Source organism: Alligator mississippiensis, chromosome 1 (genome assembly GCF_030867095.1).
Source record: "Alligator mississippiensis isolate rAllMis1 chromosome 1, rAllMis1, whole genome shotgun sequence".
Taxonomy (NCBI): domain Eukaryota; kingdom Metazoa; phylum Chordata; order Crocodylia; family Alligatoridae; genus Alligator; species Alligator mississippiensis.
This window is the reverse complement of record NC_081824.1, coordinates 322,653,870-322,671,406: the sequence shown is the minus strand read 5'-3', so window position 1 is coordinate 322,671,406 and position 17,537 is coordinate 322,653,870. Positions and strand designations below refer to the sequence as shown.

General features: G+C 45.6%; 1 protein-coding gene across 1 annotated transcript in view; it reads right to left on the bottom strand.

The window, feature by feature from the left end:
* Positions 1-10,254, bottom strand: part of CLTRN (collectrin, amino acid transport regulator) — a 33,894-nt gene extending 23,640 nt beyond the window's left edge. The window contains exons 1-3 of the mRNA XM_019495090.1: positions 10,135-10,254; positions 9,712-9,770; positions 2,084-2,169 (exon numbers count right to left, since the gene is read on the bottom strand). Of these exons, the coding sequence (XP_019350635.1) occupies positions 2,084-2,169; positions 9,712-9,770; positions 10,135-10,201 (212 nt within the window). The 5' untranslated portion in view covers positions 10,202-10,254. The remainder of the gene's footprint in view (positions 1-2,083; positions 2,170-9,711; positions 9,771-10,134) is intronic.
* Positions 10,255-17,537: the final 7,283 nt, after the last annotated feature.

Sequence of the window (17,537 nt, the reverse complement as noted above, 5' to 3'; positions counted from 1 at the left end):
CTGTCACTGAGCTGCACCTGCTGGGGATGGCTCTGCCCCTGCAGTCCAGCCCGGTCCCACCAAGTGGCTGCCTAGGCCTGGGCTGAGTGAGGCCCCTTCTGGGGCTGGGCAGCATTGCATGGATCCCCCTCTCCCTACTCCTCAGTAGTTGGGGAGAAGAAAGGGGAAGAGTCCCCCTCTGGGGCCAAGCAGCCTTGAAGTGTCCCCCCCCCCCCCCACCTCACATTGGCAGGGAGGGAAATAGGAGGAGGGGGAAAAGCCCATTGAGCACTTAACAGAGCTCCCCTCCATGCCCCGCAATGGTGGGGGAGAAGGAGGAGCGGAAAGAGTTCCTCTCTCGGGCTGGGCAGCCCTATGTGCCAGGATTGTTCCCAGCTGTCAGGGAGCTGCTGAGGAGAGCAGAGTTCTCCCCTTCTCTTCCTCCTCACCCTCCCACGCCCCACCAGCAGGCACTCCCTTTTTCCCCCACTCTCCAAACCCTGCAGGCCAAGGTGGGGGTTTAAACCCCTCCTCAGTCTAACTCAGGCCTGTGGAAGCCTGGCCATGCCCCCAGCCCCCACCCCCCAGCTCAGCTTCCCTGTTGGAAGGGAGGGCTGCTCTAGCTCCCCCAGGGAGGCTGCTCTAGCACCCCCAGGCTTCTGGCCTGAGCCACTCACTGCATGCATATGCTGAACGTCTTTCCACTTGCAAAGCAGTTCACTCTCTGCAGGTTAGACTAACCTGCAAAGATTGAATCAATTCAGGCTCAGGCATTTTGAATGTCTGTCTCTAGCCTAGAAGACAGATAATCCCAAGCAGAGGGGCTGCACTCTCTCTCTCTCTCTTGCTCTCTGTCTTGTCTCATAGGACTCAAGGGCCTACAACTGCTTTAACTGAGTCTTCCATGTCCTCCTATCTTGCACAATCTCCTTTAACTTTGTCACATCTTCACCTATCCCTTGACCTCTCATGCCTACACCACGATCCAAAAGGATCAATGGTTGCCTACTACTATCTTCCCATCATTGCCTTGGTCTGCTTCAAGGTCTGATACTCTCCACTTCAGCTTCCACAATCTGTCTCACATGCCTTTTTCATCAATTCTTGTGATATGCCCTGCCTGTTTTATTCTCTGCAGTCTTTTCTTAAGACATCAGGTCCTTTGTAATAGTCCATCAGCTTTTGATTATGCCTTTTACTCCATACTCCATTTCCTTGTACTATACCAAATGTTTCACTTAGCATTTTATTTTTAAAAATTGAAGCTTTTTTTCCATTTGCCTTGTCAGTGTCTAGGATTCACATCCATATAAAAGAACACTTTGAACAACTGTATTATAAAGCTGGATTTTAAGGTTTCTTGAGATTTTCCTTGATGCTGTTATTTTATCTAGGCTTACCAGGCATATATTAGCACTGTACATTCTTGCTCTGATTTCTTCAGTTATTTGATTGCCCTCAGTTACTATTGTTCCTAAATATTTAAATTCCTACACCTTTTCCATATTGTCATTCCCTATCCTTATTTTCCTGTGATACTGAGATTTATTAATGAATCTGTTCACATATTTAATCTTGCTGACATTGATAGCAAACCCAGTTTCTTTGGCATTTGATTCAGTGCACTGACACAGCTAAATAGCTTCTGATACCTGAGCTAGTGTAGATATCTCTACAGGGCTCTATGTTGCCCTTCAGGGCAAAGGAATTCTGGTATTGTCATGCCTAACCAAGAAATCACATTTCATTTCTCAGTATTGCCACCTGTGTCCTTGTTTCTTCCTCCCTCCCACTTTTGTCTCTCAGAACCCTCACTCATCATGTCATGTGACATTTTTTGGCACATTCACTACTGGAGTACATTGGTGCAGCTCCACTGAGGTCATGGGTTGTGAGTATGTATACCAGAGAATTTGATGCATAGTCTGAGCCCTGCTTGGAAAGGACACCGCAAGCATACAGTTTGGCAGCTGCCATAATGCTGGCTGTAGTGGAGTACTTAAGTTCTAACTACTGTTTATTCCTGTAACTTTATGTATCAAAGTATGTTTCATCATTAACAATATCTGAAATATATATATGGGAAAAATGAGTATGTACTTACTGAGTTGTCTTCTGGCTGGAGTATCTTCTCATTGCAAAAGCCACCATTGCTTTGAAAAGGTATTCTTCACTTGCATCCCAGGCATACTGTAAAGATAGGCAAAAAAAATGAACAGTTTTTGCACTACTACAAGCAGGAATGGGGGATGGATAAAACACTGAACTTGAAATATTATATTAGTCAAAAACAAACAACTGTTTCACTGATTATGCTATGGCAATAACTTCTCAAACATTGTCTGTTGGACATAAAGGATTTTTGAAATGCCTGAATCATGCATTCAGATTTGTGCATTTTAAAAAGCACAATATGCTTTTGTACAATAAGCAAAAAATTGTAACTTCACAAAAAACTGAATGGCTTGACTCTTGCCAAACTGATAAAACTGGAGATCTAATTTTTTTTCTTAATTATGAGATGTATCAACAGAAGGTTTCTCATGTTCCTGCACCAAAAGGCTCACGTCCTCTGCTAAAACAAGCACCTCCAGAAATAAGTTGGCCACCCACTCTACCTGCTAATGCTTACTTGCTTCCCCTTCCACAAAAAATAAGAGCAGTAATGGTGCATGCCTGTACACAGAGAAGTAAAACTGAGGTTAGATCTACTCAATATATATGTTCTTATTGGAGAAAGCAGATGCACCACACCTGCAACATCCCCCCAAAAAAGAACAGATTGACTTTTATTAGTAGATGGTAAGGATGGTAAATCCAAAAAAAAAGATGACAAAGCCGATAGGGAAATACAGAACGCCCGGGCGAGGGACTATATTACATGCACATACACATCATTGTGGATTATTACTGCATGTAGAGAGACAGAAGCACCCAGACCCTTTCAATAAATAAAACACACCACCAAAACGTGGGCTTCAGCAGTATCTTTGGTCCTGGCCTCTGCTCTCACATTTATTAATTTTGGTTTCATCTTATTTTGGTGATTTCAGTTGGCTCAGTGGGCTTTCATCAGAATTTTTATGCTTAATTCTAATGACTCGCAAAAGATGAACCACATTTCTATAACAAGAGCTATGATTCAGACAGAGTGGTTTAAACATTCTCTCTGCAAATTACAGTTTCTTGGAAATAGGTTAATAGAGTCAGAACAAATGCTTCCTGCATTTGTTCAGTGTACCTTACCGCAATCATCCAGAAAAAAGTGCCTACTCTTTAACTTTCAGTATAAAATGAGCAAACCCAAAAGTGCAGCAACTTGTGGTAAACCCACAATTGACCTTGAACCCTCTTTTTTAATAGACAATTCCTGCACTCTCAAAATAGCAATACAGAACCAAACTCATCAGAATAACTCAGTGCTGAACATTACAAATTATGTTTTTTTTAATGCAAAGAGTTGAGAATGTTCAGGGATTTCACTCTTTCTGCAGAAAAGTGGGACAGTGGGCCATCCCACCTTCTTTTCTGATTCTTTTTCGAGCAGGGATTCAGATAAGGGAAAAGGCAGGAACTTACAGAGGTATTAACCATACAATAAACTAAAATAATAAATGAAGAGGTTTTAAATGGACTTTTTGAGATAAGGAATAGAAGAGGAACATCTGTGGACTACGGGTGTAGATGAAACAGGGGCCCTAAATTGAAGCAGTGGAGTTTTAAAAGCACCACTTCAATTTAGGGTGAAGTAAACCCCCCATGTCATGCACACACCTGTGCACTTACCTGACCCTGGCAGCGGGGAGGGGAGGGCATGCTTCCAGCAGGCAGAGTGGTCCCTGGGCTGTGGGGTGGGCTGGTGTTTCCCTCCATGGCAGTGGTGATCCCCCCCAGGCAGCACCTGTCTGCGGATACCCAGCTCAGGTGGTCCCAGGGGTAACTGCAGCCATGGAGGGAAGCATCAGGCCTCCATGCAGCTCAGGCAGGCTTGCAGGCTTCAGGGAAAAGGCAGACAGGCTCCACTGCCAGGCAGGCAGGCCTCCAGGCTGCTGCCAGACTGCCTGCCTGGGCTTCCTGCAGAGCCCTTGAGCTGCACGGAACCCGGTGCTTCGCTCCCCAGCTGTAGGGCCAGAAACTAAATCTCCTTGGAGAACTTTTAGTTTGCTGTACCCCGAGTTATTTTGGGCACGTTATGCCACCAAATTTACTACAGCGGCTGGAATTACAGCACAGTACGCTGCCAATGCGTGCAAACACCAACACTATTAAAGCGGTGCAAAAGCATTTAACCCACTTTAAAGTGTTGTGCACATATGCCCCTCATTTCGTCTACACACAACCTAGGACAACAACTCAGGCTTTGGCTGGGGTTATAATGGAAAAGTACATGTGGACTCCAGGACTAAGTACAGACAGTCAAAAAGCCTGAGGCAGAATCAATTCTATCTTTGTGGGTTAGTCTAAGCTGTGCAGACTGAACTGATAAGCAAGTAAACGCACATTCACATTTGATTCTGGAAATGTAGCCACAGGCCTGCAGTGACCCAAGTCAGAAGCCAAGGATTGCTAGAGCATGCCTCCCTGCTCATCTGGAGCAGGCAGCATGGGCCAAGGCTAGCCCATTCACTGTGCGAGAAGGGGTTTGCAGAGGAAGCGCAAAGTATTGTGAGATTGTGAGGGACTGTAAGTTAACTTGAATCTGCAGGGGATCTGGAACAGACGTTCAATAAACTGATTTAACCTAAATCAATTGAGTCTTATTCTACATCCATCCAGATTTATCTTAAACTAGTTTTGGCCATTTTGAAAGCAGTTTATGTGCACTAAACTTCTGTTATGTTATAAATTTGAACCAGTTTCCCATCACTTACACCAGTTTATGTGTAATTTCTGTTCCAAGCCCAGGGGTTGGCCTATGTCTAACAGCCAAAGCCATAAGAGTGTTGAGATACTGTGGTAAGGTAGGCCATTAAAAGAACATAAATAAGAAACTGGAATGGTGGACGGGTTGTACTCAACCTGGCGAGATGTGAGCAGTGGGGTACCCCGGGGCTCGGTCCTCGGGCCCGCACTGTTTAACATCTTCATCAGCGACTTGGACACTGTCCAAGTTTGCTGATGACACTAAGATGTGGGACGAGGTAGACACACTTGAAGGGAGAGAGAGGCTGCAACTAGATTTAGACAGACTACAAAAGTGGGCAGACGAGAATAGGGTGGGGTTCAACGTAGACAAATGCAGGGTGCTGCACCTTGGGAGAAGGAATCCAAAGCATACATACAGGCTGGGGAGTTCCCTTCTTGAAAGCACAGAGGCGGAAAGGGATCTTGGAGTCATTATTGACTCCAAGATGAAAATGAGCCACCAATGCCAGACCGCAGCCAGCAAGGCCAGCCATACCTTGTCATGCATCCAAAGGTGCATCTCAAGCCGGTCCAGAGAAGTGACACTGCTGTGTGCACCCCGCAGTGGAAACATAGGGGGCACATGTATCCCCAGATTTGTCTGTGGGGTGGGGGCGGATGCAGGCTGCCTGCTGCGAGCGCAGGGATCCCCACCCTGCTGCCCTCCTCCAGGAGCCCTGTGCCATCATGGTGAGGTGCCCCCTGCCTGCCCAGCAGCAGTAGGGTCAGCAGCAGTGTAGAGTTGTGTCCCTCACTGCTGCTAGGCGGGCAGGGGGTGAGTGGCCAGCGTGTGGTTCCCGGGGGAAGGGCAGCAAAGTAGGGAGCCCTGAACTCACAGCTGGCAGCCCACATCTGCCCCGACCCTGCTCCCCTCTGCTCTGGCTGTGCTGCTGGAAGAGGCAGCGGGGTGGGGAGAGGTAGGCATGTGTTCCATCTTTAAAGTTTAGAGAAATGGTCTTCCTAAGACATAAAATGCTATAGTAGTAGAATATTGAATATAGATCAAAACCATAAAGTCATTCATCATCATTTGAAAGACAGCTGTATTCTGACAATATTGCAATATTTATAGTGCAAACAGGTTATTTATTTGCACATAGAGTTATTGAATGACTCCCTACATGCCATCTGCACCTTTTGAGAACAGTTCCAAAGGAAGAAAATAAATCCCTGACATGTCTATCCTCATAGTAGCAAATTGTCCTTCAAGAATGATGGAGGGGGTGGATCATGGAGAGAGTGCTGCCACCCACCATCCCACACCACCACCTCCCAGGAGCGGGGGAGGGAGTGGCTGGAAGCGGGGTAGTGGCAGCGGCAGCTGCATCCGGTGGCCGCTGCCACCACCACCCACCACCTACCACCCTGAGCTGCTGCCACTCCGTGTCTGGCCCTGTGCACTGCCCCTCCCCACTCTGTGTCCCGCCCCATGCCACTCCCCCCTCCTCCGTTTCTGGCCCTGTGCCCCCCGCCCTGTGCCTCCCCCCCAGCGCAGGGTGGTGGCTGGCCACTGCCACCCACCACCCCGCACTGCCGCTGCTCTGCATCCAGCCGTACACCCCCACCCCGCTTCATGTCCAGCCCCGTGCCCCCACCCCCACCCGCCTGGCCCACTCTGCTGGAGCCACGCCCCACCTGTTATTCTTGATGCAGCACTGGCTGGAGCCATGCCCCACTGGGAGCCATGCCCCCCCACAGCATTAAGGACAGACAGACAGACACATAGACAGATGGACTAAGCCTTTTATATGTATAGACTATATTAACCCTGCTGTCAGGAGACCTACATGAGTTGTCTTGAAACCAAGTGATGATGAAAACACTATTTTATATTAATATAGGTATTAGTGCAGTGCTACACTACCAAATATGTTTATTTTTATGATCCTAAAAAGAATCACATATGCCTGAAATTTCTTTAAGTAAGTACAGCAAGAACTATCTGGAATTGGTATTACAGAAAAGGGGGAAAATTATACAGAAAGAGGTCCAGACCTAACCAAATGAATAACCACCTTTAAAGGAGACTAGGAATAAGCAGAGAGCCTATAAGAAGTGAAAAAAGGGACTGGTCAGCAATGAAAACTCTGACTTCAAGGTCAAGAAATATAGGGGGAAAAGTGAGATTTGCTGAAGTCAAACTGAGTTAGACCTTCCAAAATATATTAAAAAGCAAAAGGTATATCAATCACATAAATACTAAGAGAACAGGGGGTGAAATGATAGTGATAATAATTGACAATGATAATAATGAGAGAAAAAGTATGGTCACTATGTAGTAACCATAGATGGGGTAGAGATTAAACATAATATAAGTCTGCCCCCAAAACTTAATATTTTACCAAAATTTTCAGTAGGAATGTTGAGCATTCCAATAATACCTGGATAAGTCGGTGTTATTTTGAACTAGTTTTCTGTGAAGAGTTTCAGTGTCATGTGCAGACACCAAGTCTTCCTAGTGTTTGTTTGGTCCTCCAGGAATCCCACACTGCACAGTTCCTCACCCTCTAATTGATGTGGATCAATTCACATTGACTAAGCATGGAATCGACAGCCATTCTGTGGTATTAAATGCCTAGTGTACAGTGGCTTAGTTGTCCCTCACCAGTAATTGATGAATGTTTACCATTAAAGGCATACCCATCTGCTCACCTACCAACCTCACAGGGTTGGGGAAGATGTGAATTGAAATGATTTAAATGGCTTTCTAAGGAAAGTCTTTTTAAAGTTGCAGCCTGAAGCAGAGACCTTGAGCAGTCCTCACAATTCCCAGCTGGGGTCCAAGCAGCACCTACCCTTGTCCAGCCAATTAAGGTCTTCCTTCCTCGCTAGGGAAATACTGGAGAAACTCTGAGCACTTGCCACTGGGAGGCACGCTGGGCTGTGTCCTACTCCCACCCCATCATGGTGGTTCAATAGCACTGCAATGCCTAAATAGTAACCATTCTACTTGAAACCCTTGTCACGAGATGTGAGGGCACCTTGGAACCATGACCATTGTGAAACAGTTCCCAATCAGTGACATTCTTGGAACAGTTTAATTGTTATAGAATTGTTAATCGTTATATAAAGCGGTTAAATGCCAATTTAGAAAACAGGTTGCTCACAATGTAGTGTATTAACATAGTACTCTCACCAGGTTGAGATGTTAAAAATATCCTAAATGTGATGCTCCAAGGTCTTAGCTCAGTGATTCTCAACCATGTGGGGCCAGGCCACCCTGGGGTGCCCTGAAATCTTTTGAAGAGTGCTGCAGGAGGTGCGAGGAGATAAGCAAGGTGTGAGGAGATAAGCAGATAAGGGCAGGCTTAGGTTCTTCCTGCCATTCAGCTTCTCTGCCCCCACTGCCCAGCCCCTCATCAAGGAGGTAAGCATTGAAATAAGTTAGGTTTTGAAATAGGGAGCTTCTCAATTCACAAAAGTAATGGAGGGGTGCCTTGGTTCTAGTGAAGAGTCTAAAAAACTTGAGAACCACTGTCTCAGCTCTAAATCAAATTTCCTATGTTGCATGAAACAAACCTATCCTGCATTAAGCAACTAGAGGCATACATTATTACAAAGAAAAGCCACAATACCACTTCCTTTTTGGGGGGCTACTGATCCAAATATTAGGTGCTTTGTGATACAAAACCTAGTAAAATAGTATAGTATAGTAAAAAAAAAAAATCACTGTAGTTGGAAATCTGAAAATAGTAAGGGACAAGCAATTTCATTTTTTTTGCTCTAAATGGACGCAGTTGTCATCACGAAATGTTTCAAGAACGAGTCCATCATATTTTTAGCTGCAGCATTATGCCATTTTAAGTACACTACTAAAAGCAATGGAGCTTTATCTGCTTAAATTGAAGTCTCTTACCCAGAAGGACTTGACATAAATATTGATTTCCAAAGACAAATAACAATTTCCAACTGTTATTTTTCCTATTTGTTCTGGTCTTATATTTTCCAATACAATCAGTTCTCAGCTCATTTGGTGTTAAAGATCTGACATTTATGTCTCAGTTTGGACTAGCATTCTGTGTCATAAAAATAACTTAATATTTCCAACAGATACCTTTTATAACATTCTACTGTAACGTTTTGATCCCTAATATAATCAGACTCTTGACTTTCAATAAAGAAAAAAATCCAAAAATTTCATATCTGATTTTGTGCTGATCTTTTTAAACACCCAACATATACACTGTAAGTATTCAAAACTGGGAATAAACTGGTTACCTTGCCCTATAGTTCATGGAGTAAAACCAAAAGAGACCATTAGATCACTTAATGCAGCCTCCTGGATATCACAGGCCATTATATTTAATGTCAAGAACCCTGCATTACATCAAAAGACATTAATTAAATCAAAAAGCCAGAGAAGAGGAAGGACCACAATGTTACCAATGACCAAGGCCCCTTTAGTGGGACTTCCTTAGATCCCACTGGCTTGAGAGTGCAATGATCATTTCCCAAAGTAGGAGAGAACTGAGTTTTTAGTTGCATAGGATCTATCACATATACAGTCAGATACCTTGAAATGCTTCCCAGAATAACATACATGGAAAATTCTCTTTATGAAATGGCATGCTTATACTTATCATTTACAGAAAGTTTGCTTTATAGTAAAACTAAAATGATATGTTCACACTATAATGTTTGTACTAACATGTTATACTAAACATCCAAATCTCAGGAAAGAATACCTGGATTGTGGCTCAATGAGCAATTTATTACAGTTAACCCTGTAGAGAAAATGGTTTGCCCCTTCAGAACTTTTCCTATTTGTAATAGTTCTACTTTAGCAGACAATGAATTGAGGAGAATATATGAAGATACTTTACTTACTGCATTATCTCCCAAAGCTGTTTTGATGCTAAGCCGCACTTTGAAAGCATTCTGTGAATCTGACACAAAGAAGGAAAAACAAAAATGATATAGAAATCATCCTGGAAAATTAACGTAGTCAAAATGTCCCTAGTGTATCTGAACTAGTTACATAAGTGGGAGACCTAGATGTTCCCAGCATGGACACGTCTGGACCACTCAGGATTCTCAATGCAGTTTTAACCATGATCTCTTCAGAAATGACCTAGATCAGCTTTACTAGTTAATCTGCAAACTCACAAAAGAGGTAATAGCTCAAACTATACACTTCAAAACTCTATTTAAAGGGCTAAAAAGCACATCAGAGAAACGGGCAGATTTTAGAGCGTACACCAACTTGAAAAATGTAATTGGTGAAGGATGAAGCTCAACTGCAAAACTTACCTGGCCTGCAGAATTCTGTGTGAGCGGTGGTAACCAGGGACAAAGCAAGCAGCAAAAAACCCCGCATCCTTTCAGAGTGGAGAACTTGAGAGAAAAAGAAAAAAGTCACCACTGTACAGCACTCTTAAACTTTCTGTGACCCAGGATTAAAGCATCAGCAGCACAAATGAGCAAGCAAGTAATAAACAGCCAAGGTTTAATCATTAACCCCCTTTATTTTAGCTAAAACCAGCACTGGAAAAAAACCATCTTCTGTTAGATGTTTACTTTTTTTCTCTTCAGCAAAGACAGAGATAAGAAGTATTTAATTTTCTTTCTCTGAGTTCCTTCCTAAAGCAATAAAAGCATTTCACGTACTGTCTGCACACCCAAGGACCTCCTGTTGTTTTCAATCATGATTCCCAACATACAGAAAAAAAACCCTTGAGAACAACGGTACTTAATGCAAGGCTGGCTTCATAGTCTAATAGCTGTGTGATGTGCCACCTCTCAGAGGTTGTGAGTTTTCACTGTGATCCCATTGTGCAATGTCATAGATTTCATAGACATTAGGGCTAGAAGGTACCTCGGAAGATCATTGAGCCCAGGGTCAGAAAGTCAGCTGGGGTCAAAGGAGCCCAGCAATATAAATGTCCAAATGTCAATGCCATTTCACTGTGATGCCACTGTGCAATATTGATAATTTCTGAAAGAAGCTATAATGAGGCTTGCCAAGGAGACTAGTTTACCTTGACAAAAGCCCTATGAAATGGACTTTTCCAAAAGGCCTCTTTTCTGCCCTCACTAAAGAAACATTAAACCATATATTGTACATTGCAGGTCATCTTACTCTCGCATATAAAGTGAGGTTTCAGTCAAAAGACTGCCTTAGCATTAGCATAAAGCAAACTTTATATAAGAGGTTAGAGGTGTAGCTAGGCAGCTGTGCCCCCTAAGCAGACATGCAATGCCTGGGGCAGTGCTGGTTCTGATCACAGTAGTTCAATCAACTGCTGCTGTAGTCATAGCTATTTTTGTGCCCACTTCCCCTGCCACAAAGATGGCAGCTGGGGTTGCAGGAGGCCTCACTGAAAAAGATTTTAGCATTTTTTGCTGATACCAGAATTGGTGATGTGTATGAGCTGTGGATGTCAGACATGGGTTTATTTGCAGCCTGCTCTACTAACCTTTTTCAATGTCACCAATACATCAAAGATCAGAATGGAAGATACATCAAGAATGAGAACTGCCTTGGATAATGGCTGCAATAGCAGCTGAAGTAACAGAAAAGGGAAATGAAAGCATTACATAGGGTACTGCTTATACACTAGCCAATTGCCCGTCAAGAATGACGGATTTTAAAGGAGTGTTTACATGGCCAGCCCCAAAGGGTGAGCGAGGGCAGCCATGTAAACACTCCCTCCTTCAGCCTCCAGTGCAGGGGATCCCTCCCCCTGTCCACCTCAGACTCCTCCCCCAAGCAGTGGGGCTTCCCCCCACCTCTGTGCCTCACATTCCCACCCCCTCCCTCCCTCCTTCCCCACTGCCTCCCCCCCTGCCAGCTGTTGGTGTTGTAATAAAAGTTGTGGGTGGAACCCTACCCCACTGGGCATGGGGAGGAATCAGAGCTGGGCAGTGGGGAGGCACCACCATCATGACCACCTCTCTTCCCCTCCCGCCCGCTCACCTCTCCCCACCCCTGCCTCCCTGGGCCCATGCAGCCAATTGCTGCTCTCTTGGAAGCATGGACACCATTGGCAAAGACTGTTATGGACAGACAGACACACTGACAGACTGACAGACTGACAGACTAAGCCCTTTATATAGAGAAAATATTGAATACACACATACATTAAATACCATACTTTCTCATATATGTGTATGTGTGTGTGCGTGTGTGTATGTGTATATATATTTCCCCCCATAAGTTTCTACTGGCAAGAAGATGAATGGGGAGCAAGGAGGACAAACAGAGAAAATCTGACTTTGTTATTTATTTTATTTAGGCACATATATGGTCTCCACAAGACAGAGAGCGAAAAAGGATTCTTTTATTTCCCTAAAATAAAATTAATTTTCTTCCTATGACTTTCCTGATTTATGAGGTAGGTTCAGATAGTAGAAAGATAGTTGGATTCACAAAGGCTAGGGGCAGACATTCAAAAAGCCTGAGCCTGAATCGTTTCAACCTCTGCAGTTTAGTCTAACTTGGCTAGGCTGAACCGGTTTGTCACTGTCAAGACATCCCCTCTGGATTGAAGAAATTCAGGCACATGCCTGCAGTGGCTCAGGCTAGAAGCCAGGGGGGCACTAGAGCAACCCTCCCTTCCATTGCACCATGCTGAGCTGAGGGTGGGTGTGGTCAGGCCTCAGCAGGACACTCTGATTAGGGAGTGGTCCCCCCCCTCACCATTGATAACAGAGCATTGAGTTACACAGCAGGGAGTAGTTAGCATTTATCAGCCCATCAAGCAAAACAAAGCCTCTCTCATTAGTTCAAGCTCTTCTTAAACAACTTTTTCCAAGGAAGGGATGAAGGGAAATTACCAGCTATCTGTTGATCAGCTCCAAAAAGCCCTAAGACAACACTGTCCTGTCTGCCTTTGTCCTGTCTCTCATAGCACGGACCGTATCCAGAATATGGTCTGCTAGCTAATGCTGAGAGGAGTTTGTGTAAGGCACAGGGGAGGGGGGAATAATCCCTGCTTGAGCGGGGAGTGGTGCGGGGGAGGAGGTGAGCAGGAGGAAGCCAGGCAGATGCTGCTGTACCTGCAGTCTCTGATGGAGCTCCAGCCAGGGAGCAGAGGAGAAGGACTAGCCCCACCCAGAGTTACAAAACATCTGAGATGCTGGGGGACTGTGGTTTAACTTAAACTAGGAAGGGGTCTGAGACAGGCCGGTTTGACCCAAATCAGTTAAGTCTGATACTACATTCAACCAGGTTTATCTCAAACCAGTTTCAGCCATTTTCAAACTGGTTTATTTGCACGGAACCTCTGTTCTGTTATGGGTTTAAACCAGTTTCTGATTACTTAAACTGGTTTATGTGTCATATCTGTCCCTAGCCAAATACTTTGGGGTGATGTATCCAGTTAACCTTCTCTCTCTCCAGAACTATAGTAGCATGTGTCTCCTGACTAGTGTCAGAAAACCTACCAAAGCTCTCTCTCTCATACATAAAATGCGTCAATGTAACTACGAAAAATGCAGTAATTGTCTCTTACATATTTTCAATGATTAATCCAAAGGCCAATACATATCTTTGCTTAACTCACTCTGACCTCTTCCTTGCCTAAACTATAAAGTTAGTCAGACATGTGCACTTAGTTCTTTGCATCTGTTTCATTTGTCTGAACATTCATTTTCATGTGCATCTGACATTTTAGGTGTGCATATGGTGGAAAATAGGCATACCTAAATAGCCACATTTTGGAAAATTCAGCATAAAATATTTTGAAGCTTTCCTCTTTGCTAATGACTTCATAAGAGAAAATCCTCTGAGGCATCTTTGAATCCTTTCAACTTTGTTTAAGGGAATAGGCTTAGGACTGAAAAAAAAAAACTACATATGTACCTAGAATATGCATTTATCCAAAGTTACTATAACCATCAGTGCTTGTTAAGTCTACAATACTATCAATACTATGATATTATGAGACCTGAAAATGACTTAAAGCCTTGAAAATGCAAGGAGCTAGTTACTGTACATCCTTGGTCCCCAAATATAACATTCATCCTAGTTTTGGAAGGCCCCCAAAAGGAAAAAGAGATCTTACTTTGGAGTATGGGTAAGTATCTGAGGTCTGGGGTCTCCAGTGCTTGGAGCTGGAGGCAAAAGGCTGTATGCTGGGGCTAGGGGTTTTGGAGCTGGAGGCTGTGTACTGGGACTGGGGGCTTGGGAGTTGGGGGCTATGCATGAGGACTGGGGGCTTGAAAGCTGGCGATTGTGCACAAGCCCTGATGGATCCAGCAAAGCCAGTGCTGAGGCAACATGGCAAGGCCAAATATAGCTGTGGCAAGGCTGGAGGTCCAATTCTAGGCCTGATCTGGCTGTGTTAGGGCCTGATCCAGCTGTTGTGGGGCTGTGGCCATATAGTGAGTTCAACCCTGCACACTTGTTCCAGAGCCAGGTATGAGTCTGACCCAAATTCAGCTCTTGGAGCCACAGCAATTAACACTGCCACCACTTCTAGCCTCCCCTCCCCTCCAGCCCTGCCACCAAATGTCTGGACCCCTGGGGAGCCTTTTCCTCACATATAATACACACTCCACTTTTCCCCATATGGGTTGGGGAGCAAAGATGAAAGTTACATGCAAGAAAATACAGCAATTTTGGGGCTGCTAAAGTGATAGCACTGTAAGCAATGCTTGTTAAGTACACAGTACTGTTACTGTTGTGGTATTACCAGTCGTAAAACAGCCCAGCTCTTCTCATTTTCAAGGCTTCTAATAGTCACTCTCACAGCTGCTATTAGAAGCCTTGAAATGGAGGGAAAATAACAGCCATAAAACTTATTTGCTTCTGTCATTTTCAAGACTTCTAACAGCAGTAATTTCCCCTTCACTGTTTATGGGACAAGTAAAGGGAGTATTCATAGTTACAAAAAAGATACAATTGCAGTTAATAGTACAGTTACAAAGTAGACGATCTTTTTGAAAGATGCCATGCACTGAAATGGTTTATTATTTAATAGAAGTGCAGATAACTGGAGTTACAATGTAAGTAGTGGGCAACAAACTGGGACAGGTTTGTTATGAAGTTAGACAAATTATGCACTTACCCATTATGTATGTGTGTAGGGTACACTGTTCAAAGCACAGCAGTATACAATCTCAAATTTGACCAAATCTAGAAATATTGTTGAATTTGCACAAATGGTTCAGTATAATGAGAACATATCCAACAGGTTCAAGATACCAATATAAATACAATCTGTCTAAATATTAGCAACATTAAAAATATCTATATGATTTATATGAATGTACCTAAAACTATACCTTTGTATGTGGACAAATGAACAAATCATACCATGTTAAGGGAGGTAATTACTTATCATGTCAGTTGCATTTACTACACAACAGTTCTTCCATAGTAACTGTTTTATGTGTCTACTCCTATCTTACATTAAATAGAAACTAGACCACAGTGATTAGCCTAATTACATTCAGGAGTAAGCTGCCTCAGTTTCATTTCACCTATTGTAAGATGGAAGAGACCCACCAAACAGTTACCACAAAGAAGCTGATGTGTAGTAGGATAGCCTCCTCTGCCCTTCTCCACCTTTTAACTTGCTATAATATTTGTCTGTCTATACCAGGGTAGGCAACGTTTTTGGCCGCAGTACCAAAAAATCCCTCAATGTCTACCTTGTAAGGTTCTGGAGCACTTGCATGCCAGAAAAACAAAACTGGAGCAGGGGGTACATGGCAGGACACACTGCATGTTAATATAGTTAATCATTATAACTGCTGCTTTTTCTTATGGTAAATACCAGGTTTTTTAAGAATTCTAAACCTGGTGACAATAAATAAAAATTCATATACTACCTTTGGTCTAGTGTATTTTTTTTTTTTTTGTTAAGTATGTGATGAGAGAGAAAAAAGAGAAAGAAGAGAAAAAGAGGAGAGAAAGAGAGAAAAAAGGTGAGAAGAGAGAGAAAAAGAAAGGAAAAGAAAGAGGTAAAGAAAGAAACAATAAAAATGAAAAAAGAGAAAAAGACTTTTGACTTTTAACAACTTTATTTCACAAAAGATCAGGTACAGAAAGCAAAAAAACCATCAAACCACACCAAAGAGAAACCATTCCCGGACGTTCAGAACATCACACCGTGACAAACACCTTCGCAGTAATACACATCGTGTCTAACATGCTATTTATATATATAGCCCTCGAGAAACGAACAATTCCACCCTTCCCTGTCCCATAGTACACGTACAAAACCCTTCTTCTTCTCACCCCGAGAAAATAAACAACAGCAGCCTGGTGAGGGCCCAGGGCACGGCACAAGCCGGAAGCCACAGTCCGCCACCGCACCCGCCCGGTCGCCCAGACCGGTCACAACATCAGAGCGCGTATTTGAGACGGCCGTCCTCCACGTGGCACAGCGCTCCCTCAAGGGCCCAGAGTGCCTCGAAGGCGGGCACCCCCCGCCGGAGCACAGCGTGCTCAAACTCCAGCGAGAGGCGCGCCAAAGAGCCGCGGGGCATCGTCTGAGCCGGTGCCGGCAAGCCGGTTACGGCGGCTCTTGAGGACGGCCATCTTGGCCTGGCCCAGCAAAAAGTTGGCCAGGCAGATGGCGCCCCGCTCGGCCGCCCGGTACGGGTAGGAGCATATGTAGGTGGTCTCTGAGAGGCTCCTGCCCAGCGCCAGCAGCGGCCGCTCGAGGGTAGCAAAGAGAGGCCGCAGGCGGGGACAGTCCAGGAAGGCGTGAAAGAGATCCTCCTCCACGCCCCCAGGGCAGAAGGGGCAGGCCGTCGAAGCGGCTGGGTCAAAGTGGGACGCAAACGTGCCAGTGGCTAGGATGCCGTGCAGCAACCGCCACTGCAGGTCGCCAGTCTTCTTGGCGGTCGGCGGCTTATACAATGTGCGCCACGCCGGGTGGGCCGGTGGGGAAGCCGGTGGCCCCAGGCGCCGTCGCCACGGTGTATCGGGGCGTCCCGCCAGCACCTGAGCATGGCGGACACAGACCACCCAGGCATACAAGCTTCTACGCGATAGAGAAGCAAAGGGACAACCCGTGTCACTATCGGGAGGCATGGGGAGCCGCAACAGAGTGCCCGGCCCACCGGCCAACTCCGCGGCCACAGCCGGGGTGACCGGCAGCGAAGGGAAAGCCTCGCTCGCGGCATCCGCGGCCCGCGGGATCTGGCGCGCACGGAGATGTTCGTCCAAGGCGGCCGCCGCCACCGGCGGGAGGGCGGCGCGGATGTCACGCAGGAGATGACCCATGGTGCGGATGGAGCGCACGCCCAGCCGTGTGGCCAGCGCCTCGGGCGAGAGCCAGGCTGACCGAGCGGGGTCCAGGAGATGGTGCAGGCGGAGGACACGCGCCTGGATGAGGGTGGCCGTGAGGCTGGCAGAGGCCAGGCTCGGCACGGAGCCCCACAGGGCTGAGTTGTGCACCAGAGGCTCCCTCAGCAGCTGCGGGAAACACAGTGTCCGGGCTCGAGGCTGGAGGCGGAAGGCGACCTGCCAGGCTCGTACCACGCTGCGATAAAAGGCCGGAAGCACCGCCCAGTTCAGGAGCGTGGGTGTCAACAAAAAGAGCTCCCGGTCAAAGCCAAGGGCGCCGACCCTCTGTAGGAACCGGCACGCCAGTTGTTGCCATGGCAGCTGCTCCTCGCTGTAAAGCAGTCGCTGAAGGGCCTGCAGGCGGAAGGCCGCCACCCTGCTGGCCAGGTCAACCAGACCCTGGCCCCCCTCG